Source organism: Corythoichthys intestinalis, chromosome 6 (assembly GCF_030265065.1).
Source record: "Corythoichthys intestinalis isolate RoL2023-P3 chromosome 6, ASM3026506v1, whole genome shotgun sequence".
Lineage (NCBI taxonomy): Eukaryota > Metazoa > Chordata > Actinopteri > Syngnathiformes > Syngnathidae > Corythoichthys > Corythoichthys intestinalis.
Window position 1 is genome coordinate 21,590,384 of NC_080400.1, and position 26,773 is coordinate 21,617,156.

At 38.6% G+C, this 26,773-nt stretch overlaps 1 protein-coding gene across 3 annotated transcripts in view; it reads left to right on the top strand.

Annotated features, from left to right (window-relative positions):
• Nucleotides 1-5,349, top strand: part of sik2b (salt-inducible kinase 2b) — a 94,988-nt gene extending 89,639 nt beyond the window's left edge. For all 3 annotated transcript variants that reach the window (XM_057839977.1, XM_057839978.1, XM_057839979.1), the window contains one exon: nt 1,355-5,349. In XM_057839977.1, the coding sequence (XP_057695960.1) occupies nt 1,355-1,973 (619 nt within the window). In that variant the 3' untranslated portion in view covers nt 1,974-5,349. The remainder of the gene's footprint in view (nt 1-1,354) is intronic.
• Nucleotides 5,350-26,773: the final 21,424 nt, after the last annotated feature.

Below are 26,773 nucleotides of genomic sequence, written 5' to 3' on the forward strand. Positions count from 1 at the left end.
TCCCTAGATGTGCACGGAAAACAAAAATTGATGAGAGATTTCAACGAAAGATTGTGCGGATGGTGGTTAAAAAACTTCGATTAACATCCAAACAAGTTCAAGCTGTCCTGCAGTCCGAGGGTACAACAGTGTCAACCCGTACTATCCGTCAGCATCTGAATGAAAAAGGAAGACCCCACTTCTGACCCAGAGACATAAAAAAGCCAGGCTGGAGTTGCCATAACTTAACTGAAAGGAAAGAACACGGTCCCCACAGTCAAACATGGCAGAGGTTCCCTGATTTTTTCAGGTTGCTTTGCTGCCTCTGGCACTGGACTGCTTTACCGTGTGCATGGCATTATGAAGTCTGAAGACTACCAGCATAATGTTGGGCCCAGTGTTAGAAAACTGGGTCTTCCAGCAGGACATTGACCCAAAACACACTTCAAAAAGCACTAGAAAATGGTTTGAGAGAAAACAGTGGATACTTCTAAAGTGGCCAGCAATGAGTCCAGACCTGAATCCCATAGAATACCTGTGGAGAGATCTGAAAATGGCAGTTTGGAGAAGGCACCCTTCAAATCTCAGAGACATGGAGCAGTTGGCCAAAGAAGAATGCTCTAAAATTCCAGAAGAGCATTGTAAGAAACTCATTGATGGATACCAGAAGCAGTTGTTCGCAATTATTTTGTCTAAACTTTGTGCTACCAAGTATTAGGCTGAGGGTGCCAATACTTTTGTCTGGTCCATTTTTGAAGTTTTGTGTAAAATGATAATGATTTTTTTTTTTCATTCTCTTTTGTGTTTTTTCATTGCAAGCTAAATAAATGAAGATATTACTATCAAAGCATTTGTAATTGCAATCATTTTCTGGGAGAAATTGAGCGTTATCTGACAGAATTGCAGGGGTGCCAATACTTTTGGCCAGCACTGGATATCTTATAATATCATGCAAAACACTATTTTTTTGTCTGAGAGGCATTCTTGATTATCTAAAACCCAAAATCTTGATAAGCTGAGGTCATGACGCTGTAAATTGTGCAGTAAAACGACATGTAGCCAGTCAGGAAGCACTCATAAATGCAACTGTAACGAAAAACAAACATGTCTGATGTCATTTTCTGTATAAATCTGTCATTCTTATCCTTATTGTAGTTTGCTGTCTGGCTGGGATTTCACATAAGGTTTTAGTGGCCATTCTGTTTTCACTTTCTGGTTGGCAAATATCTTTTATATAATGGCTACATCATGATATTCTTTCCTGGAAGCAGAGGTTGTTTGATCAAGTTCTAATTTTAGCACAGTGACAGCCAACCGAAAGATGTGCTAATGTAGAACCAGTGACGCGTCTAACTCTGCTGTGTGGTCCTCATAGACTGAACCAGAAGAGGATGTACCTGCAGCAGTCACAGGGTCTGGGCTTGCCGGTATACTTCAATCAGATGCAGATTGCTGAAGGGTCCTATCCGGCAGTCGGCGCCCCTTTGGACACTGCAACCTCCCAGAACTCGCCCCTAATGTCAGCCGGCAGCTCCCAGCCACAACCACAGCAACAGGCCTCGCCTTTGTTCGGCCACCCCCACAGCCTGAGCCCTCTGATGGAACCGGGGGAGGGCGTGCTTTACGACCCCTATGTGAGTCACCACCACTATCCCCAGCACTTGTCCAATGTCCCCCACCTTCAGCACAACCCCCTGCAAACCCTCCACCACCACCAGTTGCCTCATGAAAACTCAGCTGCTAGTCTGGGTTTTTGCTATCCTGTAGAGCAGCAAGCCACTGAAGCCTTTCCCCCAGGCCAGTATGAGTTCCCCCTAGACATAAGTCTGCTCCCTCCTCCCACCATCGGTGAGGTGGAGGTGCCCAGGGCCGAGGCCTCTTGCGAGCCGGGCAAACCCGAGGGGCTGGTTCTGTCCGAGCTGCAGAACCCGCTCCTGGAAAGCGAGATGATGGAAACTGTGGACTCCCAGCACGGCTTTGTGCTGGTCAACTGAAGCTGAAGCAGTATTAAGCACGAAGAGCCTGAGCAGCATTAAGAGCAGAGACTTGGAGATGCGTCTGTAGCAACAGGGAAAGCAGTGATTTTCGTACGACAAATGAAAACTGTGTTTCTTAGTTGGGATGAACCTTGGAGAACCTTTCGTACCAAAATCCTTCCCATAGCTGATCTCCTTAGCCTCCCTGTCCTCCACCTCGTCGGCACCCTACGAGCAGAGAACATGCCGGCGCAGTCGAAACTCTTGTACCAAGAGCGAGAAGCTGGCGATCACCGTGATGATCTTGAGGACGGCTGCAGCATTTCACACAGAAATGGTTTGGAAGTGAACTCATTTGGGACTGACTGGCAACCAAAAGCACAAAATTGCTGGCAGGAATGGCAAGCTGTTTAAGCATTGATTTGATATCCCCGATTTCGTGCACTTTTTGTCCATGTTAGACCCAGAACATTATGGACATTGCACCCTAGGACGAGCAACACCAGCGACACGTCCGCAATTTTATTCCTGATACATTTGCGGTATTAGAAATCTTTAAGTCTAAATCAACAGGAATAAAATTGCCGACATGTTAAAATGTGATTCATCCTTGGGTGCAATTTCTTGATGAACGACACTCAAGTCAGTCCACAATTTTCTTTGTGACTTCTTTAGACTTGCAAATCAGTCAAGTTTTCAGCAATAAAATTGATGATTTCTTTAGATTTAGCAAACGGCCAAGGTTTCAGGGATAAAATTGTGGCCTGGCTTTAGTGTGGTTAATCTCATGGTGCATTAATGTTCTGGTGTTTCACAAACCAGCAGTATTTTTCAGGCGAGTTTTTAAATATAGCCACAGGTGTCCTTGTTTTCACTTACTGTAGTTTTCATTCAAAGGCTGGAGTTCTTCGATATCCCAAAAAAAATGCTCTGGACTTTTAGAGCCTTTTGAGCAAGTATGTATTCTCTCTAATTGTCTTCACTAGTAAAAGTAAGATAATACATGTGCTGTTAACTGAAAGTCGAGGGTGTGAAATCAATGCTCAAACACCTTCCCATAAGGCAGTGTTGTTCTTGACGCTTTGGTCAACAACAATATGTAGTCTTCAGACACTTTGTAGTGGAAAGAGAAAACAACGAACAGCCCTCATTTATCATGAAGCTTAATTTCAAGTGTGACTTTGCACACGAGCAGGTTGTACAAAGGTGGGCACAATGGTCGTATTGATAATTTGCAACACTAAAAATGAAGGCACTCAGTATTTTGACTGGAGGGTTCGCCTAGACAATACCTAAAGGAGACGACACACACGTAAGACAACGTCTCTCTTCAGTGTTTTCTTTCGTAACTACTGAACTTACACTACTGAAAGGCTCCAAACTCGAGGAGCGCTTGATTTGCGGATCGTGATAAATGAGGGCACTCGTGGTGAATGTTTTGGTGACAACAACTTCTTATTCTACCTTTTTGTGGCAATACTGAAGCAATATTAATCCTCCGAGGTGACGATGAATGATGTACCTCATCGGCGCGGCCCACCCTGATCTGTTCAATCACATGGAGCTGAAGACATCAGCAGGAGCGTAAGTGTGAGTGCGTCATTTTTGTTTGTTTTGCACAAATCGGGGAGAATGTCACGTGACTGAAAAGGACGAGACGCTTTTTCGCCAACGAATGTAACGGATGACGCCAAGCGTGACCACTTTTGAGGACAGAAGGCAAAGGTGGTGGCGGAACGAGAGACACTTTTTAAAAAATAAATAAATAATAAAAAAAATAGTCTAGTTTTAGCAGCACTCAGACTGTGATGAATCCATTTGAAGTATCTTCCTTGGCAGGATGATGACAATGTTTAAAGTGTGGTCGAATCAAATGGAACAGTGATTTTGGAGAAGTGTCCCATAAGCAAGTACATCAACTGTAGCAACCGCGATGGACTTCAAGGTCAAATCCACCGTTAAGACCTTTCACAACGTTTTATTGTCTTGATAACAATAGCAATGGGCATCCCTTATTTACCAAGTACTTTTGGGGCCAAGCTGAAAAGGAAAATACACCTATTGAAAAATAAGGAAGAACTTGTTTGTAGATGCAATTTAACTAGAATAAAGTCAGGTTAACAAAATAAGTGTAATGTGGTTAAAAATGACATCATTTAAAGTAAAAGTTACTCCAAGTTTTTCGAGCAATATTCATTAAATAAAATACATCTCATAATTTCACAATTTTGATAATCACACGGAAAAATTTCATTTTTATATTACAGCTATTCTTGTAAAATACTATTCCCTTAAAAAATTGACAACTATTCTCGTGAATGTTTTTTGTAATTTAAAAAAAAAACAAATACACTTCATGTAACAGACTTTTTGACGTTGAATCACCATAATTACAATTATTACACAATTCTGACTTTTTTAACGATTTAAGATTTAGACATGCATTAGAAATGATAAAAGATGAATTTTGTCATCCACACAGTGAATTACAAATTCGGTAAAATAACATACGTCCAATTTTTTTTTTTTTTTTTTTTTCCAGATTGGCCCTAAAATTCATTTGTATTTGAGTTTTCTTTTAAAACACTCACATCCAACGTTGCATCATACTGAAACCTTTTTGATTTGTTTTTTTTTTTTTATAATGAATTGATTTTGACACGATTAAACCATTGCACATTTTCCTCACAATTCTCAATAGAAGTCCTCTTTTTTTCACCTCACGTTGCCATCACATAAGGGTGAAGATTGGTAACTCCAGCAATAATAACAACAGATGCCCAAAATGCATTGCAGCCATAAGAGACACAAAAAGGACTCCCAGTATTGGATTCATCATATTGAAATGTGGCTCAGGTGTTTTAGAGTGACTTGGCGGAGGACGTGACATGGACATTTGTTTGGTAAAGTGTACAAATTAGCATAAATTAGAGTGAGCTGGTAGTAATTGTATTCTGTGTGCCTTTTAATTTTCACATTTCAATGACGGTGATGAATTCTCTTGGTTGGCACTGGTTTTGTCGTGTCCCTTCCTCAAGTGAGTAGAAAATGTTTTTACAAAGGTACAAAAACCAAAGTCCCTTAAAGATTTTGCCAGTATGAGCCACCATCTTAGTAAATTTCAACAATATATATTTTTTTTTATCTTGGTGGCTGCACGTGTCAAAAGTATCCTAGCAATATATTTGTGTATAGGTGAAAACTGAAATCATGTGGAAAGTAGTTGTGGATAAATTGCATTCATTTCAGAGACACGCCTCCCGCTCACTTGACTCCCTGCTGATAAACACAACAACGTGAAATAGGCTTTTTCTATTTTTTCCCCCCTCATTGTTGTCGACCACACATAAGCTAACTTGCTGTTGAGATTAAATAAATTGTTATTGAACAGCTCATTTGCTGCCTTATGTTTTTTTTTAAACTACAACAATATTTGCATAAAATACAGATACATAAAGTGGGGCAAATAAGTATTTAGTCAACCACTAATTGAGCAAGTTCTCCTACTTGAAAAAATTAGAGAGGCCTGTAATTGTCAACATGGGTAAACCTCAACCATGAGAGACAGAATGTGGAGAAAAAGAAAAAAAATCACATTGTTTGATATTTAAAGAATTTATTTGCAAGTCATGGTGGAAAATAAGTATTTGGTCAATACCAAAAGTTAATCTCAATGCTTTGTTATGTACCCTTTGTTGGCAATAATGGAGGCCAAACATTTTCTGTAACTCTTCACAAGCTTTTCGCACACTGTTGCTGATATTTTAGCCCATTCGTCCATGCAGATCTCCTCTAGAGCAGTGATGTTTTGGGGCTGTCGTTGGGCAACACGGAATTTCAACAACCTCCACAGATTTTTTATGAGGTTGAGATGTGGAGACTGGCTAGGCCACTCCAGGACCTTGAAATGCTTCTTACCAAGCCACCGCTTTGTTGTCCTGGCTGTGTGTTTGGGAACATTGTCATGCTGAAAGACCCAGCCACGTCTCATCTTCAATGCCCTTGCCAATGTAGATTTTTACTTAAAATCTCTCAATGCATGGCCCCATTCATTCTTTCCTTTACACAGATCAGTCGTCCTGGTCACTTTGCAGAAAAACAGCCCCAAAGCATGATGTTTCCACCCCCGTGCTTCATTGTGGGTATGGTGTTCTTCGGATGCAATTCAGTATTCTTTCTCCTCGAAACACGAGAACCTGTGTTTCTACCAAAATGTTCTATTTTGGTTTCATCTGACCATAACACATCCTCCCAGTCCTCTTCTGGATCATCCAAATGCTCTCTAGCGAACCGCAGAAGGGCCTGGACGTGTACTGGCTTTAGCAGGAGGACACGTCTGGCAGTGCAGGATGACGGATGACGGAGGATCCACGGTGACTGATAACTGGGATCTTAAATCGAGGTTCTCCGCCTGAGAGCCTTGGCAGCCTCTGCCCTGAAGTCTCTCTGGAAACCACTCTGGCGGCACCAAGCCATCAAACAGAAGACAAAGCTCCGAATTTACAGCACCGCCATACTCTCTATTCTACTGTATGGCTCTGAAACATGGCCCTTAAACAAGTCACTGGCAGCAAGAATAGAAAGCTTTGACAGCAGGGCTCTCGGAACCATCGAGAACATCAGGTGGCCCCAGCAAATCTCCAACGAAACCTTGCGAGTCCGGACAAATCAGCCCAGAGCCTCCCGCCTGGCCACACAGCGTCTCATCCACTGGCTTGGCCATGTTCTCAGTCTTCCTCCTGACCACCCGACAAGAGCCATCCTGGAGTTTGACCCAAAGGCTGCAGGCTGGAGACGACCACAAGGAAAGCCCCGCACTCGATGGCTTGACACAGTCGCGGACGACCTCCAACAACACAGAGTTACCTTGAAGGATGCAAATCTGCTGGCTCAAGACCACCAGTACTGGAGGGGCCTAGCTCACCTGGTCAGCTCTACGGATTGGAACAGGAAATCAGCCCAACGCAAGAGCCGTGAGGATGATGTTAATAAATTAAGCTTTTCATGTAACGTTGATGGGAGAAATATAGTATGACCCGGAATGAATCAGCATATTGCGTTGATTCCCTTTTATGACTGTAACCTTGTTATCTTCGCCACCTTGACGTCCTTGTGATGTAGGATTCCCTTTACCTTGTTTTCCTCGCCACTTTGACATCTTTGTGATGTGTGATTACAAAACATGTGTCAAACCAAGTGTAACGAAACCATTGGATCTCAAAACATATGTAACGATACCATTGGGCAAGTGGTTCGTCACCTGAGGGAATGGGCCGACCATCTCTTCTCTCATGTGATGCACCACTATAAGAGCTGGGGACTTTCCCCTCTTCGGTTAGAGTCTGCTGCGGATGTCGTACGTATCGCTCGGCCTGTATTCCTCTGTAGCTCTACCGGGGTGTCGGCTCTCCACCCGCTTGTCAACGGCAAGAGTTTTGATTGCGTAAAGGAATATCTTGTATGCTTTAACAGTAGCGCGGGGATGTTAGAAGTGACAATCTATATCTAGCATTGTTGTTTTTCTTGTTTTTTTCCTCTTTTTACAAAAAACATCGTATATTTCACAAAAGTGTGTGTGTTGCTAACTCACTGCAGACCCGGAAATTTCGGAAAACAAATGTATTTTCGCATAAGTTGAACAAATACTCATTTAACTTTTTGTGTGTGTGTATGTGTGTGTATTATCAATTGCAGTCAATGATAAATTCAATGGTACAGACTCCTAAATTCTATTTTTGAAATTTAATTTATTCTGGTAAAAGGTTGTTTTGGAATGTTGCTATGTCCCCAGTGTACTTTATTCAAATCAGTCTATAAAATAAATTATATACAGTGAGAAGCAGAAGTATTTGAAATCCATGTGATTTTGCAAGTTCAACAACTTAGAAAAATCATTCTCAATCATTGATGCATTTCCACTGCTAGACATAATATAAAGAAAAAAATTCACATTGTATGAGTTTGAAAAATAATTTATCTGTTATTTACTGGGGTTCATGAGTATTTGTACCCCTGAGAATCAGCAATAATTATGACACTCAAAGAGTTGTCAGTCTACCTTAAAAAAAAAAGTCCACAGTTACCCCATGAGTAACCACCCACCCACCATCTATTTGAGCTCAATATTGTCATTTGTGCACCCCGCAGTCAGTCATAATCCAACTACTACCATGGGCAAGACCATAGAGCTTGCAAGAGGCTATGGGACCATTGGAAAGCAGCTTGGTGAGAATAAATCAACAGTTGCAGCAATTGTAAGAAAATGGAAAAGGCTAAACATGACTGATAATATACCTCTGACTGGGGCTCCATGTAAAATCTCTCCTCTTGGGCCAGCACTCATGATGAGAAAAGTGAGGGCTCAGCTTAGAACTACACAGCAGGAGCTGGTCAGTAACCTGAAGAGAGCTGGATGCACCGTTTAAAAGTTTACTGTCAGTAGAACAATACGGTGCAATCAGGGGTCGCGTTAACCGAATATTTTCCGTCGTTGACCGTTATTTTTAAAACGGTGACGGAAAAAATTGAAGTCCATCTGTCATTTTGACAGGTTGCAATTCACACCCCAGACAACAGGGTGGCGAGTGAGCATATTAATTAGCTATTGTCTCTCTTGATGCATGACGTCGTTGGCCTTACTCGGAAAAATGTCAAAGCAACTGAGTGTTTGCATGGCACGGCCAGACTGTTCTCCCTGTATTTTTCAAACACTGAGAGAAAAGTCTAGGACCCAGCCCATTAACGGCCTCTTGAGTAGGTACAAAATCAATCGACAAATCAGATTTGTTTATTTGCGTGACGTGTTCTTCACGAGCAACATCACTCTTGCGCGCCGAAAGTCGTCTCTACAACAACACAGATGGCGAACGGGAGAGCCGCGAATATGTTCCAATCCGCGGTAAATTCAGTTTTAAATGAGCTAAAACACATCGACACGAGTCATTGACAACAGTCTGTCTCGCGCTAGCCATGTTGAATAAACTCCGCTCTCCTCGTATGTTTACTTCCGCGCACAAGTCCCTCGTCCTGCCCTCGTCGCTTTGCTAACGGCACGTCTACCTGTCGCTGATTGGTGCACTCCACTGTCTGTTTGCCTCTTGTTAAGCTTGTTCGGACAGAATATTAATTAAAAATGAATGAAAACTAAATATTATTGAATAGGTCATTATTATCATATTAAAAATGTGACGGGTAAAATTAGATTATGACCGGATTTTTATGACACTGTCAGTCAAAATGACAGACAACGAAAAAGTCTAGCGCAACCTCTGGGTGCAATGGTTAAAAATCATGCATTGCTCAGAAGGTTACTCTGTTGAAGCTAGTACATGTAAAGGCCAGTCTGAAGTTTGCCAGGGACCGTCTGAATGATGCAGAGGGTCATAGGAGAAAGTCATGTGGTCAGATGAGACCAAAGTAGAACTTTATGGTGCAAACTTTACTTGTCGTATGTGGAGGAAAAAGAAGGATGAGAACAATCCCAAGAACACCATCCCCACTGTGAAGTATGGGGGTGTAAACCTCATGCTTTGGGGTTGCTTTTCGGGAAAGGGGACAGGACGACTGTACTGTATGAAACAGAGGATGAATGGTGATTTTGAGCCTTAACCTCCATCCCTCAGTCAGAGACTTGAAGGTGAGTCGTGGCTGGATCTTCCAACATGACAATGATCTGAAGCACACAGCCAAGTTGACCAAGAAGTGGTGGCGTAAAAAGAATATCAAGGTTCTGGAGTTAGTGGCCTAGCCGGTCTCAAGACCTCAATCCAATAGAAAATCTTTTGATGGAGCTGAAACTGTGTTTCTCAACAACAGCCCCGAAACCTGACAGATCTAGAGACAATTTGTGTGGAAGAATGGGCCAAAATCCCTGGAGAACTACAGAAAGCGTCTGACCTCTGTAATTTGCAAACAAAGGCTTCTACACTAAATATTAGCACAGATTTACTCAAGGGTACAAATACTTATGAATCCCTGTAAATTACAAAAAAAATATTGAAAAATGTGGGTTCCGTATTTTTTTTTTTCTCTCTAAGTGGAAATGCATCTATGATTGCAATATCAGACCTCTGGGTATTTTCTAAGTGGGTAAGCTTACAAAACCACAGGGGTTGCAAATACCTCTGCTCCTCACTATAAGTAGCTAGACATCCAATCCATTTTGACTGGAAGCAGGGGAATGAACGAATGTACTGGTAGTCCTGGTTTATTAACGAGCTCTGTTCCTGCGCTGGCGATGTTACCCGGATTTCTCCTTAAGTCGGAATTAACCCTATAAATACCCCAAAACACCCTCTAAATAAAACAAAAACTATCCAAAAACATGTATAATTATACGTCACTCTACTGTCCTCGCCAAGAAGTTGGAGCTAAGTCCGAGCTAGAGCGTGAGCTAAGCTCCGAAATGACAATGTCAGAAGTCCGTGTAGTTTGCTGAATAAATTCAGCTGCTCATGAAATCAACACTTGGAGAATAAAATAAAATTCAATCAGTCTCATCTTCAAAAACAGCAATTCAAGCTTGTGTTTACAAGTAGCTGCTGATACAGCAATAACAAACGATTAGCATGTATCACTTAGCGTCAGCACATCTTCAAAAACAATCACATAAACTCGATTTAGTTCAAAAGTGCAACTCTTTAGCATTCAGAAACACTAAAAGAATGGATAAAAAACATTGTGGTGGTCAGTAGCAGGGAACTATATATGGAATCACACCATTCTGAGGAAAAAAATATGAAATCATGAGAAACAAACAAAGAAATAACAATCAAAACACATCTCTAGTATTTAGTAGCACCACCTCTGGCTTTTACGACAACTTGCAGTCTCTGAGGCATGGACTTGGGGATTATTCTTCATCAACCTTACTTCGATTGTAATTGCTAGATCATCCATCCAGGTCGGAGCCTTGCTGTGAACGATTTGTTTCCATTTCCACCACAGGTTTTCAATAGGGTTGAGATCTGGGCTATTAGCAGACCATGACATATACTGGATGAGTCTTTCTCCAAAGGAATGCTTTAACAGTTTTAGCTCTGTGGAATGATGCATTGTCATCTTGGAAAATGAGAAACATATTTTTCAATTGAAGGGATAAGAAAACTGTCTAAAATGTCAATGTAAAGTTGTTCATTTATTGAAGATTTAACCACAGCCATCTCCCCAGTGCCTTTGCCCGACATGCAGCCCCATATCATCAAGGACTGAGGGAATTTTGATGTTTTCTTCAGGCAGTCGTCTTTGTAAATCTCACTGGAACAGCACCAAACCAAAGTTCTATCATCATCACCTTGTCAAGAGTCAAGAATCTGCATTGGACAAGCTGTATTCTAGCTATATTGAGGAAAGTAATCATGTAGTTGGTGTTTTTGTGGCTCTTAAAAAAAGCATTCGATACAATTAACCATGATGTAGTACTTGTGAAAATGGAACTCGAGTATTAAGCAATATGTGAAGAATTCTGATCTTCCCCTTTAAATTCAATTATCGGGAAGTCAGTTACATGTGATGATGTTTTTCTGTTGTCATTCTTATGTTAAAGTGGCAAAGAGAGAAAAATTGGTAAAACGTAACTGATAAATTATTTTTAAAGTAACTTATTTACTTTATTAAAAAAGTAATCAGTACAGTAACTAGATTACTTTTTGAAAGCATAATCGGTAGTAAGTATTTTAAATTACTTTTATATGGTATCTGAGACAACACTGCACTTAAGTGACCCAAATGCAGTAGTGCACACTCGATCACGCAAAATCACATATATATGGTTTCATGGCACTAATGTCAAAATAAAACCATGCGATTTTGTATGTGTAGAGTATTAATGACCCACAAGGCAGTCGGTAATGAGCACCACTTCCGGCCTGCAGGCCGGACGTTTGACATCCCTGAGTTAATTGACTAATGCTAAATGACAAAGTCAGAATATTTTAACTTTGTCAACATGTCAGAATATTTTAACATGATGATCATATCACGTTAAAACTTTATCACTTGATAACATGATACACGACATGGATAGACGACAATGTTAAAAATGACACTTTTATAACAGGTTGAATTTCAGGTTTTAAAGAGATTATTGTTACGTTAAGACTCAAAGTTTATTACAAAGTTTGGAACGATCGGAAATCACGTCATAGTAAATGAACCCTCCAATATGATTTTTTGGGCCATTTTTTTTTCTTCTAAATGTCCAAACACTATTTATTCCACTGACATATTTTGAATACTAGTAATTATGCGCTGTAGTTCAACATACGCAAGCAACACAAAAGAGTGCTGCATGACTCAACTGGGAATGATGTCATCAAGCTAATTTTGTCCATTTCAATTCCTTACTTTACGCGGCCCGACGCAAAACTGTCATACATTTCAGAAAGTTTTTCTTTATTCCAGTCCTATATTAGGACTACGAAAATTATACACACACCCCTATTCAAATGATTTATGTGGTATGAAAATAAATAATTTCAAAACAATTGGCACCACCTTAAACCTCAAACAAAAGGGAGAAAATTGGAGCGGGTGTGTCAAATTAAATTGAGGTAATGTGGTTTGCGCTAGGGTGCACACCCTCATAAAATGTAAAAAAAAAAAAATTGTGGCAGAACATGAAACTTAACTAGATATATTTTGAAACTTTTTTTCTTCGTAAAATTGCCGTTTACGGATGAACGGTAAATTTTTCGGCCGAAAGAAAGAAATGAGAGTACACACACACTTTCTCCTCTGACATCTGTTCGCCGGTAAGTCAAGGAGACAATAAAACCCCTTTTTTTTTATTTATTTATTTTTTTACATGTGTCTTATTTAATGCATTTGGTAAATTAGAACTCAGCTCACCATATCCAAATGCACCTTGGGAATAGTATCTTTTCTCGACTGTTTGTTATTACTCTAACACACTCAATATAATCAATCAGGGAATAGTATTGTTTCTCGTATTTACTGTTCGACTGTTTGTATTTCTCTAACACGCCCAATATAAAATGAATAGTTCTTATACCATAGTTTAAGGAAAACAAGCAGAACATAGGGCATAAAGAGATTCATGGCGCCTTCTTATCACGGAAGCCCAACGCGTGTGTCATGCAACTGACTGAGCAAGATTGACGCTGACGAGGCAAGACATCTACAAGCCCACGTCTCCACGTCAGTTCTTTCGGACAGTCCAGAACAAATGGCGGGATGTCCTTTCTCAACACAAGGAACACAGGAGAAGGCCCAATATCCAACTGATAACACGACTAATAAGACTCCAAGAGCCCCTTTGACGCTGAGGTGACGAAATCGACAATCCTCGTTGCCCTGACAACAGTAACTCCCGAATCCTCCTGTCCAATCCACAAACAAACAATAATCCTAAACAACGCCTAAACACACCCTTCCTGCCCACAGCGCGCCCCGCGAGAGCCTTCAAAAGACTGAATGTTTGACTAAGCATTGTCATTTTTTTTCGGGAACCATTTGTTGACTTGTGATATGGTGGATCCTCACCTGGGTCCCTCTGTGCTGTATGATTGCTGTCGACTCAAAATAAATTGTCAACTTGTGTTAGAAGCCTTTTTCCAGCTTTCAAAATGGAGTCAGTACAAGGGTTTAAGACTAGGGTGAACGCGTGGAGTTTGGCCTTTTGTCCGGGTTGTCGGTTTTCACTGGCCTCGGGCTTGGCGTGATTCCGGCAACCTGGCTAAAAGGTCAGATTCCTTTAATTTAGTGGCCCGCGTGATTTTTGGCTTTTTAGATGGGACCCAGACGAGGAGGAGATGTAAGTTAAGGTGACAATAATAACTTTTTTTTTTTTTTTTAAATGTCCATTTGTTGTTATTATTATTATTACGATTTGTATTAATAATTCATTTGTTTTGCTATGTGTAATTGCTATTAGCAATTGTACCTGCAGTATTTATTATGAATTTAGTGCAGGTTTTTAGGCTGTGGAACAAATTAATCTAATTAAAATTCCACTCAATATAAGACTATTTCGACTTACAAACCAGGTCCTGGAGTGAATTCAATTGGTATGTAGATGTACCGCTTTATTGGAAAATGACTTCAGTGCCTCTTTCAAGTGCCTCTGATTAACCTCATGGACAACTCACTTGTGTTTAAATTGAATGTTACTAATTTTTTGGTTTTAAACATTCTTCAAGTGCAATTTTTATTATGTTCAATGCTTTTTCATTGTATTGTCTCATGGACGTGTGGGCAGCAGTGTTGGGAATAACGCCGTTATGAATAACGCCGTTACATAACGCCGTTATTTTTTCAGTAACGGGGTAATCTAACTAATTATTTTTTCCGTCGTTACAACGCCGTTACCGTTACTGACAGTCAAAAGTGGCGAGTTACTTACTTTGAATAAATTGAAGAAACTACCCGCCGTAGCGAGTCTATTCTGCTCTGTTTATTTGTCATCCAAGACTTGGAGTGCGTTCAGGTTCATGGCAATGATGGAGTTGCCGTTTGATACGGTCATAATTTGCAGGTCCTGCTCCCATCCGCAGCAAAACTGTTCGTAGCTTTGTAGCGATTTGTAATTTCGGAATCGCTGATGAGTTTAGTAACATACACCAAACAATAAATACAGCAGAATGTCCATTTCGCATAATTGTGGAAGCCTGTCGACATCTTTACTGCATTTGTCTTCGGCTTGCTCGTAAGGGTCAACATTGTTCACAACCTTAATTTTGATCACATATCTGTTCTTCGCCTTAGTAACGAGTTTGTCTCTTTATCGAACTGGCAAGTTTAAGTTTAATGTCCCGCGAGCCAGACCTGCTTCGAATATGGCTGCGTTGTTGTCAAATCTCACGTGATCCTCCATTCTGTGACGTAAAAGCTCGAGCCTAATAGCGCACGTACTTTAGAGCCAGTGTTTTCACACAAAAACCGGAACAGCGTGTGCGGCAAAACAGATGCAGAGGGATATGATGGCAGAGCATTCAGAGGAAAATTTGTCCTTTGCGAGGTGGAGATATAAACACTATTTCAAGTTGTTTGAAATAAAGGAAAGAACGTGCATGTAAAGTGTAATTTATGTCCCGGGGCAAAGCTTTTGTCGACATCTGTGGTAAGCAATTCAAATCTTTTTATTTTTGTTGCACTTGAAGTGTAGCATAAATCTGTTGCTGATGAGGTGCAGTAAATATTACAAGGTTCTATAACACAACAACCTATCTGTTCTTCCCTATTCAACTGACTCGAATACTGCTCAGACAATTTCAAATTCTTTGACATACAACAACTTCTTTTTAAAATAACGGAAATAGTTACTTTCCCTGGTAACTGGTTACTTTTACTATAGAGTAATTCAGTTACTAACTCTGTTACTTTTTGGAAGTAGTGAGTAACTATAACTAATGACTTTTTTAAAGTAAAGTGCCCAACACTGGTGGGCAGACATACATGTTGGAACTCTTTGACCTTCTTGAACGGACAAACGGTGACAAGAACACCTAATCCAAGTGATGCCGTGTGAGTGGAGACTGATCTGATATCGTCACGGAAAAACAGGCGCACAACACTGAATCATTCCTGAGAGTGTCAAGGACGGACCTGAGAGCAATAGATGTTCAATTCATTAACCTGGGTTTGAATAATGTCTCATCGTCAGTAGTGGCCAAATTAATAAGGAACTGATCTTGTACGCTCTTTTTCCCGCTGATACAAATTGGCCTCTTTTTTCCCGCTGACACAAATTGGCCTATTTATGGCTCGTGACTCAAAAATCTTACATGTTGGGTCATTCGTATCTCAAGGCATTCTGGGTATTATACATGAAGCATTAAATATTAACGAGAATACGATGTTTAACAGGAATGAAACAGTTTGATGAGAATTATTGTGTAGAACAAAGTTCACATTTTGAAGCAAATGTAGTTGAGAAATGAGTATTATTGGGGAAAAAACTTTTTTTTTTTAGAAATTATTTATTGAAAAAATACCACATTCAATAATAAAATGCAAATAAAACAAACAAAACCTATTGTATGACCCAATTACACGAAGCAGCAGTTATAATAAACAACTTCAAATGAACTACGACCGCCCGGACTGCAAACAAGATTTGACACATACGGTAAATCCGCATTTATTTAATAACTCTTGGGACATAAAATGAAATATTGGGCTCTTAGAATCAATGTGTTTATATCCCTGGAATATACATACCAAATGTCATTCTGACGCATCCTCAGATAATGAAGTAATAGCCATTTTAGTTAGTGTCCTCACCATGAAGAAAAACAACAAAACCTTTTGAGCCCTCCTTCCGAACAGTCTGAAAATTATTTTATTTGAGGTCTGACAGTTGTATTTGAATCATTTTTAACGATGAATTATTATTGTTGTTGTTTTTCTGCCTTATAGCCTTTGATGATATTTCAAGTTCAACCACCTGAAAACAAATATTTTGAGAAGTCATCTTTAAAGGTCCTTGGTAGTATATAAAAATTTGCTTTTTTAATTCCCCCCCCCCCCCCCCCTCCTTTTCCTATTTGTGATGGTCTGCTATGAGGATGTTTTTTCTCTGCTGCTCCTAACTGATCTGCCCTTTGACCCCAATCAAGTGAAGAGAGTTCACCTGGATATGCTGAATTTACAATTGTTCACTAGTTTTAAGAGGTGGTCTGAGCAGAGTTTGTCTTGATGAAGGCCTGCACGGCCGAAACATGTCGGCTTTTTTTTTATTTGTACAAAGCCGTGACTGAATAAAGGCTTTTTATTTTTGTACTTCTTGAGTGCCTAGGTTTATTGAATTATTAGCTTTTTTGATCCCCACACCGAAGAGCACCAGAAGTATACTTTTTACACCCAACAGCACTCCAAGCACCTCTTGTCATACTGTCTGACAGTTGTATTTGAATAATTTTTGGGTGCAGAATCCAAAACTGACACCAGTTTTTCTGTCTCGCGACAAGTTTTTTTTTTTTTATCTTTAGTCATTGAACATGTGACTTTGAAATGCAAAGAACTTATAAAATCCTTTATTTAAAAAAAAAAAAAAAAAAAAAAAAAAAACATAATAGGGTCATTAATTAAAAGACTGCCATTTGTGTCCCAAGTATAAATTAAGCTGTATTTTCACTAAAGTTGGACAAACACTCATTATTATCATTATTATTATTATTATCATGTGCATTATAAATTGCAGTCTATTATAAATTTAATTGTACAGGCTTTTTTTTTTTTTTTTTTTAATTCACTTCTGATAAAAGGTTGTTGTGGAATTTTATTATGTCGCCAGTGTGTGTGTTTTATTTAAATTCAGACTATTAAGTATGAATGAATGAATGAATGCTTTATTTGGGCATGAGAAAAAAATAAAAATAATAGACAAACAAAACAAACGAAAAACAAAAAAAATTGTTTTTTTAATCAGACAGAACCAATGATATTCTCGAGATAACAGAAACAATAGTTAAGACAATAATAATGATAATAATAAACAAGATCAGAATTTATTCATTGTGTCCAAAAAGGAGTAGGATGAAGCATTTACTAAAACCTACCCCCCATTTCTATTCCTTAATTATATCTGTCCGCCCTATGTAACTAGTCCTCATATTAACAATGAAAAAAACTAAATAACCGTATACATAAGATGCAAGATAAACAAAACTAAACAGGACTTAGCCAACAACAGATATGTGAAAACCCCCGATAATTTAACCCCTTCCTCTTCCCTATAACCAGTGAAACCCATGTGCTTGTACCACTTCTTAAACTGGGTCATGCTTGGCCATTGCTTGAGCCCCTCATCTAGTTTATTCCACAGCTTCACTCCCCAAACTGAAGCACAAAAACTTTTTAATGTAGTTCGTACCCTCTGATGCTGTAAGTGAAGCTCCCCCCTCAAACTGTATTGTCCTTCTCTGTTAAAAAATAATTTCTGTATATTGCCAGGAAGTGACCTGTGTAAAGCCTTATACATTAGCTGAGCTGTTTGAAAATGAACCAAGTCCATGAATTTTAATGTTCTGGAATTTAAAAATAATGTATTTGTATGATCCCTATAACCAGCGTTATTTACTATTCTTATGGCTCTTTTTGGTAAAATGGATAGTGAATTTATTGTATATTTATAAGTATTACCCCAGACTTCTGCACAGTAGTGTAAATATGGCAGGATTAAAGAACAGTAAAGTATGTGGAGTGATTTATGGTCAAGACAGTGTGATAATTTACTTTGTATATGTTTAATATGAGCTTTCCAGTTAATCTTCTCATCAATAACTACCCCAAGAAACTTGTTTTCATAGACCCTTTCAATATTTACCCCATCTATCTGTATTTGTACTTCATTGTTTTTATTGCATCTGCTAAATAACATGAATTTTGTTTTACTTAAGTTTAATGATAATTTGTTTCTGTCAAACCATGTTTTTAATTTACAAATTTCATCAGAAACCCTACCCAGGAGCTCATGTAAATCCCCCCTAACTAATATACTGTATATAAGTAGATAAAATTCCAAAGTAATTGTTATGATTTTATTGTACTGGACTATCTGTAATCATTTGTTGTTTTTAAATTGAATTATATAATATAAATTAAAAAAAATAATAATTAAAAAATAAGGTTCTCTGTTCAACATGTCTACTCTTAACTTAAGTTGTGTTAGTGTCCCTTTAAGGAAATTCTGCATTTATTGATGACATCACCCTTCTGCAAAAACATCACACCTGTGGCGGGAAATTCAACTGTGGTAAGTAATTTTATTTTTAATAAAATAGAAATGTATATATATATATATATATATATATATATATATATATATATATATATATATATATATATATATAATTTTGCAGTTTTATTTAAGCTATATATCAAAGAAATTAATTAAAATGATTCGTTTCAAAAGGTTTATTTGTAAAATTAAAGCTTTCTCAGGCAAGTATCTGAAGTAATGTTAGCTGTTATGCTAGCAAAGCTACTGATGGCTTACTGTGGACACTAACAGAGGAGAGAGACATTTTGTGCTAATCTGTTACATCCAAATGGCACCCCATTAAAAAAAAAAAAAAAAAAAAGACCCAATAGCTTTAGCTCAAGATTTCTGTTTGTCACTGTTTGATTTGATTTATTTAACATAACATGCATGTATGCATCGTCTTTTTCATATACATTTTCTAAGAAAACAAGGAACTATCCTTCAAACTGATCTTTGAAACTGATATTAGTTTTGGATTTGCACCCAAAAACGAGTTGAAAAAATTGCTGGCTAGCTTGCTAGCTAGCTAGCTAGATAGATAGATAGATAGATCGATGGTTGTTGCTTCATTTGAAAATAAAACTAAGTAATATAAAAATGTGAATGTAATAATAAAATGTAAATAAAGAATGTGGGAATTGGAGCACTGTACAACCGTGCAATAGGAATGTGCTCAAAGAGCAAGCCAGAAAGAGGTTCCCGAAAATACTGTGTTGCCTTTGGCAATTAATAACATTGGTTTTGATGGACAGGGAGATAACAATCTTTATTATTCTTTTCAAAGACCTAATTTTGGATGCAGCTTTCAATAGTTACAGGAGAGTTCATATTTACATATGAAGTGATGCTTTCAGCACAAAGCTGATGAAGAGGAAAGCTCAATTCAAACAGCATGTGTATTTTTCCCCTCTCATTATAAAACACACGCACACACACATTAGGTCAAAGTATGGCGTGATGACATCAGCGGTTGCCCGGACAACGGGGGAGGGAGCATTACAACATCTAACTGCGTCTTTGCCAGCGGAAGATGGGTGGGAGGGATCCGGATTAGAGCGGTCCGCTCATTAAAAAAGGAGACATTAATAAGACTTTGCCTTCTTGACATGAAATCACTAGCTGCACTTTCCTCACTGAATGCCTTTCTGCATGTGACGCAAATAACGAACACATGCTGAGGATTAGCAGTGCAAGAAAAATTGTCCTCGCATATATGAAATCATCTCATCATAAAGATCACGCCAAGCCAACACAAAGTAGCAGATGGACTCAAGTTACAAGTCACTCATACTACAGTCCAGTCCCAGGATGGGAAAAAAATAGAATGATGACTTGCGAGAATTATGTGTGTTTCTTATAGGGCCTGTGACATTTTCCGTCACTATTTCAAGCAGTTTTGTGATAGGTTCCTATTTACATGAGCCGAGCTCAAAAACGGAAAGACTTTCCAAATGTCACAAAGGCCTGCAAAAGATATATATTTTTAAACTCACTGGCTGGTATTGACAGTACTGGACGTTCAAACGGATTGGCTGTCTACTAGTGATAAATGCATTTGCAGACAGCAGAAGGATTAAAAAAAAAAAAAAAAGAAAATAATTTTTGTATTTAAAAAAAACAAAACAAAAGACAAAACATTTACTGTTTTTTTTTTTTTTTTTTTTTACTAAAAAAACAAAACCGGGGGAAAATGTAACATTGTTCGATTTCTGTAGTCCTTGATAAAAGCAGATAAATATTAGATAAGGCTGCAACAACCAATTGGTTGAAATAAATATAGTTGTCAACAAATTTGATAATCGATTTTTTTCCAGCAGCTATGAGCTGTCCAGTTTAGGTCCTTGTTTGCGTGTAATGTGAGGCTGTGCGCGCACCAGTGATTAGAGCATGAGAGAAAGAGAGAGTTCACTGCTACACTCAGGTTGGGTTGCGGAATCAATAATATTACAAAGTGTCGAGAGTTTGATTGTCTTTTGTGTCATTAGATGATCTGTCAGAGATGAGTAAATGAAGCCTATTGTATCGTTTGTGTTCTTTGTTGACGAGACGTTACTAATTAGCACGGAGCGCTAAGCCATAGACATCATAATGATTGACAGGTCAGATTCAACCTTCACCGCACAACGACTTTAAGTAGGGGGCCGCCGGACAGTCCATTTCAGTTATCCGCAGTCGGTCTCAGAGTCAACCCATGCAGTGATCCAACGCCTGATTTAGGATTGAAAAGGTACGAAAGCTGCGCCGCATATAAACAGGAAGGATTGTCTCAGGAGTGATTTGTTTGAGGATTCAAGGTAATTATTATATTTTTCGTACCATGCGTGCATTTTGAAACTGTGAAAAAAATCAATGGGAGAAATTAACCGCTACGGATTAGCATCATTCTTTGACATATTTATGCAAAGTAAATACAAACTGCCCGTTTTTTTGTTTTGGGGTTTTTTTGCTTTTAACCAAGAATCAAGACTCTTTTACATCCATATCTATATAGAATTCAGGGATTTAAGCATTTATTCACAAGAATTTTCATTGGAAAAATCCATTGTGGCAGCCTCCTTATCACAACAAAGAGCTAACAGACTAGTATCATTCTTCAACATATTTACGTAAAGTAAATGCAAACTGCCCGTTTTTTGTTGTTGTTTTTTTTTTGCTTTTAACCAAGAATTGAGACTCTTTATGGTCCATATCTATAAAGAATTCAGGGATTTAAACATTTATTCACAATATTTTTCAATGGAAAAAGCCATTGTGGCAACCACTGTTGTTAATCTTACTTTTAAAAAGTAATTAATTACAGTTATAAATTACTTCTCACAAAAACTAATTGCGTTGGTAACTCACTTACCTGAATGTAAGAATAATTAGTTACTTGCAGGGGTGAAAGTGGCTCGAATTTCTTGCCGGAACTCCCCGACGTGAAGGTCGCCACGGAGCCAGAAATTGTATTTATTTATTTGTTTGTTTATTTATTTATCTATCTTCATTTTTTGGGGCGGGGGTTCAAACATCCTAAAACTACTGAAATGCAAAGAAAACTGTTTTGGCAGTTATTTCTATAACACATACAAAAACTGATTTTCATTCAAAATTGTATTTTTTCAATGATTTGCAAACTAAACTTAACAAAAACAGCAAAAACCCCAACCTCCATCTCCTAATTTTTATTTTCCCTCATTTCCTTACATACTAAATGCCAAATCTCAATTTTAACTACTTAAGAACATAGGATGTATATTAAAATTGAAGTTAATGTAAACATTTACTTTGGCTTTTTTTTTTTTTTTTTTTAATAAGATATAAGTAGCATAATTCAGAAAAATAAGTACAAATGACTTATATCATGCAGAGTGAAATGGAATATATTTTGAAGATCACGCAAACATTGACTTTTTTAAATCATAAGGAAATGAATAAGTACCCAAACATATATGAACAAATAAAAGTCCAAAGTGCACATTGACAGCTAAGATGTTCAAAAGCTCCCCATCAGAGCAAATAAAACTAAATATGATAAGCCTCCTCAACTCTTTCCTCGCTCTTAAAGATTTGATCTATTTTCTGTTGCATTGCCCTTTTTTGTCACATCAATTCAACTTTTTTTTTTTTTTTTTTTTGCTGTTCCAGAAAACATGCACATTTGAACCAATCAGAGCTAACTATCTCTGCTGATCACATGTCAGTATGTCAGCCAATTGAACGGATAAATGAGTCCAGGCGTTTTGCTTTGCTGCGTGCATTGGCATATTGACGTGACTCATCATCGTCAGACTCGGATAACTGCTGCAGCTGGGGAAACCTCCATGCCGTCCGTAGAATAAAATCAATAATAAATATTGGTGGAAACGGATTACGCTACACAAGCAGTTTATTATGCTTGTTGTTAACACTTTTGTATGTAAATCTGATGTTAGTAGGTAGATGAAATGCATGTCTGGCAGCTTCGCATTTTTTTTTACATAGCGTTTTGATAGTTACCGTCATATTTTTGGAATCAAATCACCGTGTACAGCATTCAGGCCCTGAATCTTATACCGGAACTGCGTTCCTGCCCTGAATCTTATACCTGAACTGCGTTCCTGACCGTTCTGGCCCACTTTCACCCCTGGTTACTTGGCAAAGTAACTGGTGATAATTTTCATGTTTTTTTTTTCTAAAAGAAAAACAAAACAAAACAGGTCACCCGATTTGTTTACAGTTTTAAGGGTTTTTGGAACAATTGGCCCTATCCAAATTCTTTACCCTAAATTTAACTAGACACAGGGGTACTTCGGATATTGCAATAACAAGACAGTAACCTTTGCTATGTGTGGAAGTCATTTAATGTTGTGAATCAACCGTTAAAGTTGTTAAAATTGCTCCCGTTATTGCATTAGCTCCCTTCTGTCTACTTTCGACATGTGTAAGCTTTAAAACTGTTTCATCATTTAAAGGTAGATTTAAGTCAAGCTTTTGCGGATTTAGGAGCATTTTAGATAAAAAGTTACTTAGGTTCGCTAGGGAAGGTTCTCTACAACAGAGCCTTCCTGAGAGGTCTACTGCTTTAAGGTGGCGGCTGTTTACTAACGCGACTAGTTCTTTATACGTTGTTGCTAAACCCGCCGTGTCTGCCATTTGCATCTAGTTCTATAATATGTGATATCTACCTTAGCATCATATGGGCGTAGTTTGAAGGTTATCGGCTACAGTCAGGTATTATTGGAGCCACCTAGCATCGCGTTTGCAACGGCGTCACAACTCCCTTGACTCCTTCCCACTCCTGCTCTGCTCTCTCGTCTCTGTGAGTCAGTCTATCTCAGACTTTTCTCACGTCATTTAATCAACTAAAGCTGAAACGAATACTCGAGCAACTCAAGTAACTCGAGTTTAAAAACTGATCCGAGTAATTTTATTCACCTCGAGGAATCGTTTAATATTGCCAGCTCTAAGCATTACGTTTCGCCCGGTCTACTTTTAACTTGGGACAACGCGCTCTGACGTCACATGCGTAGAGGAAGAAGCAATTAGAAAAAAAAAAACTTCCTGCAGCTGACAGCCGTTACAAACTACGGCGACGTTTCTAAAAACTACGCCCGCATGATGCTAGTGTGGTAGTAGGTAGTGTCCGATGCGTCTGATAGATATCGCATGCATTTAGAACTAGATGCCGTGTCTGGGCAGCGTTAGTAAACAACCGCCATCTTAAAGCAGTAGACTTGTCAGCACTAATAAATATATAGCTACTGTCACTCGCTCACGTAAAGTTAGCCCTTCGGAGGGCTAGGTTTCTATTGATTATGACAACTGTCGATGCGTGGCTAACGTGTCTTACATACAGGCTTTATTTAATCTGTAAAAACACAGCGCTGTCGAGTGATGAGGGTGTAAAATTAAAACATAATAAAGCTAGCTGTCAGTTTTACCTCAGTCGTCATTGCGGAATAAAACACCAAGTAGCACTGGTCCCTAATGTGCTCCAATACAGCAGGTATTATACATATATTTTGAACTCAACATCCTATTAGCACTTACAGTTTAGACTAACTTAAAACTTAACTAGAACTTTAAAATAGCTTAACACAAATGGAAATTCAATTGAAACACGTGGGAAAAACACGTATCTTTCAAGTGATGTGTGTTATCAAGCGTAATTACATTTTTAGGTAAGAAATATGTTTGATTGTTTGTTTTTTATAAGATCTAGAAGTTTTTTGAGTCAAAGCAGTGAATTATTTTTTCTAGTCACATCTGAAATGCAATTGTTGGCTGTTTTCAACAATGTACATCTGAAATACAGACAATGATTGACTGAAAATGGTTCAATATTGGATTAAATGTCTTTTTTTTTCATGTATATTTATAATTGCTCTTTACCTAAAAAAATTTTTTTTTAAAGTTTTATCCGATTACTCGATTAATCGATAGAATTTTCAGTCGATTACTCGATTACTAAAATATTCGATAGCTGCAGCCCTACAATCAACATAGTAAAGCATAGTAACGCACGCCTTTCCCGCCTCAGTAGGGGTAGCGGCGCTGCCAAGATGAGAAAAGTAATTAATTAGATTACTCACTACTGAAAAAAATAACGGCGTTAGTAACGCCGTTATATTCTAACGCCGTTATTAACAACACTGGTGGCAGCCAGCAACAAAGAGCTAACAGACTAGCATCATTCTTCGACATATTTACGTGAAGCAAATGCAAACTGCCCGTTTTTGCTTTTAACCAAGAATCGAGACTCTTTTACATCCATATCTATAAAGAAATCAGGGATTGGAGCATTCATTGACAAGAATTTTCAGCGGAAAAAGCTCTTTGTTGTACTGGGGGGCCGCCACAGTAACTTAAAGAGCATATGACACGAGAAAAAAAGTTTTAAATGGCATTATTATGTGAATTAGAATCATATTTTGAGACGATTCGACTATATACAACAATTTAGCAAAGCACAGATGACGAGAAATTAGTCTTTTAATCTGCCGGTTACCCATGCCTACCATTATAGGGCTTTAGCGTCCCCAACAGGTGGATGACGTCAGCGGTAGACTGGGCTCATCGGTTTTACTATTCAGCCCATTGAGGGGGAATTATTCAAAACGAGGAAAACGCGACGAAGAGAGCCGCAAAATGTCATTGTTTCAGTCTCTCTACTCCAATATTTTTACAGGATATTCTTTTTATCCAAGTATTTTCCCCAATAGCTATATAAATGGCTTGAGAAGGACTAGTCAGCCCGTCGAGGGGGAACTATTCACAATGAGGAAAACGCGACGAAGAGAGCGGCAAAATGTCATTGTTTCTGTCTCTTTACTTCAATATTTTTACAGGATATTCTTTTTATCTTTTTATTTTATTTTCCCCAATTGCTAAATAAATGGCATGGTCATGACAAATAACAGTCTTGTGCTGAATGGAATATGAAATAATAAAAATGCATTTATTCAGGACGACATGGCAAAATTACTCCATAATGGTCAAAACTCTCGACTTCACCTTTACTGTCGCACCTCCCGAACGATATTTTATGACACCTAAATCGGACATATGTCATTTCCCTTCCCCGGCTTCGGAGAACGTAAACAAACCAGAAGGTGTGACAGCTAGCCGACATGCTAACCCGAACCGAGTGATGTTTCAAAGTCTTCGAAGCGGAAAATCACACATAACTATCCTGGATTATTTGACATGACGACCCAGTTGTCGATTGTGTTCGCGGATCGGCAAACCGCCCGGCGGAGAGCAATTTACAGTTCGTTCCCCGGAGGAAGGTGGCTGGAGTTGTTGTGCAGCTAACGTGCTGCTGCTAATGAGCATTAGGAGAGCTTTTTACATGCCTATCAATGATCAAACGTAAGTAGTCCTTCATTTAAAGGAAGTTTGTAGTGTTTACTTTGTAATTGCTGTATTCGTATTTGACATAATACAAAACAAGATGTTTACTCACTTCCTCGTAAGTCCAATGGTCCCACAGTAAATATCCACGGTGAATGGGAACCTTTTGAATTTCCAAAAAGGCGCATACGCCTCTCCCTCATACAGAATGATTTTTCTGCAGCCGTTTGGCTGGCGTGATGCGAAAAATAAACGTATTAATCCACAAAATCAGCTGAATCCTTCGTCCTCATACACAACAGTACACTGTAGCGTGAAAAGGACGTCTTCTACCGTACACGTCACAGTGCCCTCCTCCTCAATGCAAGACCGAAGCCGCGGGATTAAAAAAAACTAAATAAAAATAGCGATCGCTTCCACACACATCCAAGCGGCCCATATCATTCAGGGGCATAAAATACCGCGTGTATTATGAAATAAACATGCTTTTTCGTGTCACAGGCACTTTAACTAGCAGCACATTCGACATATTTACGTAAAATAAATACTAACTGCCCGTTTTTTGTTGTTGTTGTTGCTTTTAACCAAGAATCGAGACTGTTTTACGTCCATATATAAAGACTTCAGGGATTTAAGCATTTATTCACAAAAAATTTCAGCGGAAAAAGCTCTTTGTTGTACTAAGGGGACCGCCATAGTAACACAAGTACCATTTGTACCAGTGACAGAAAGTAACATTTACTGACCACCACAATGTTTTTTATTCATTTTTTTTAGCGTT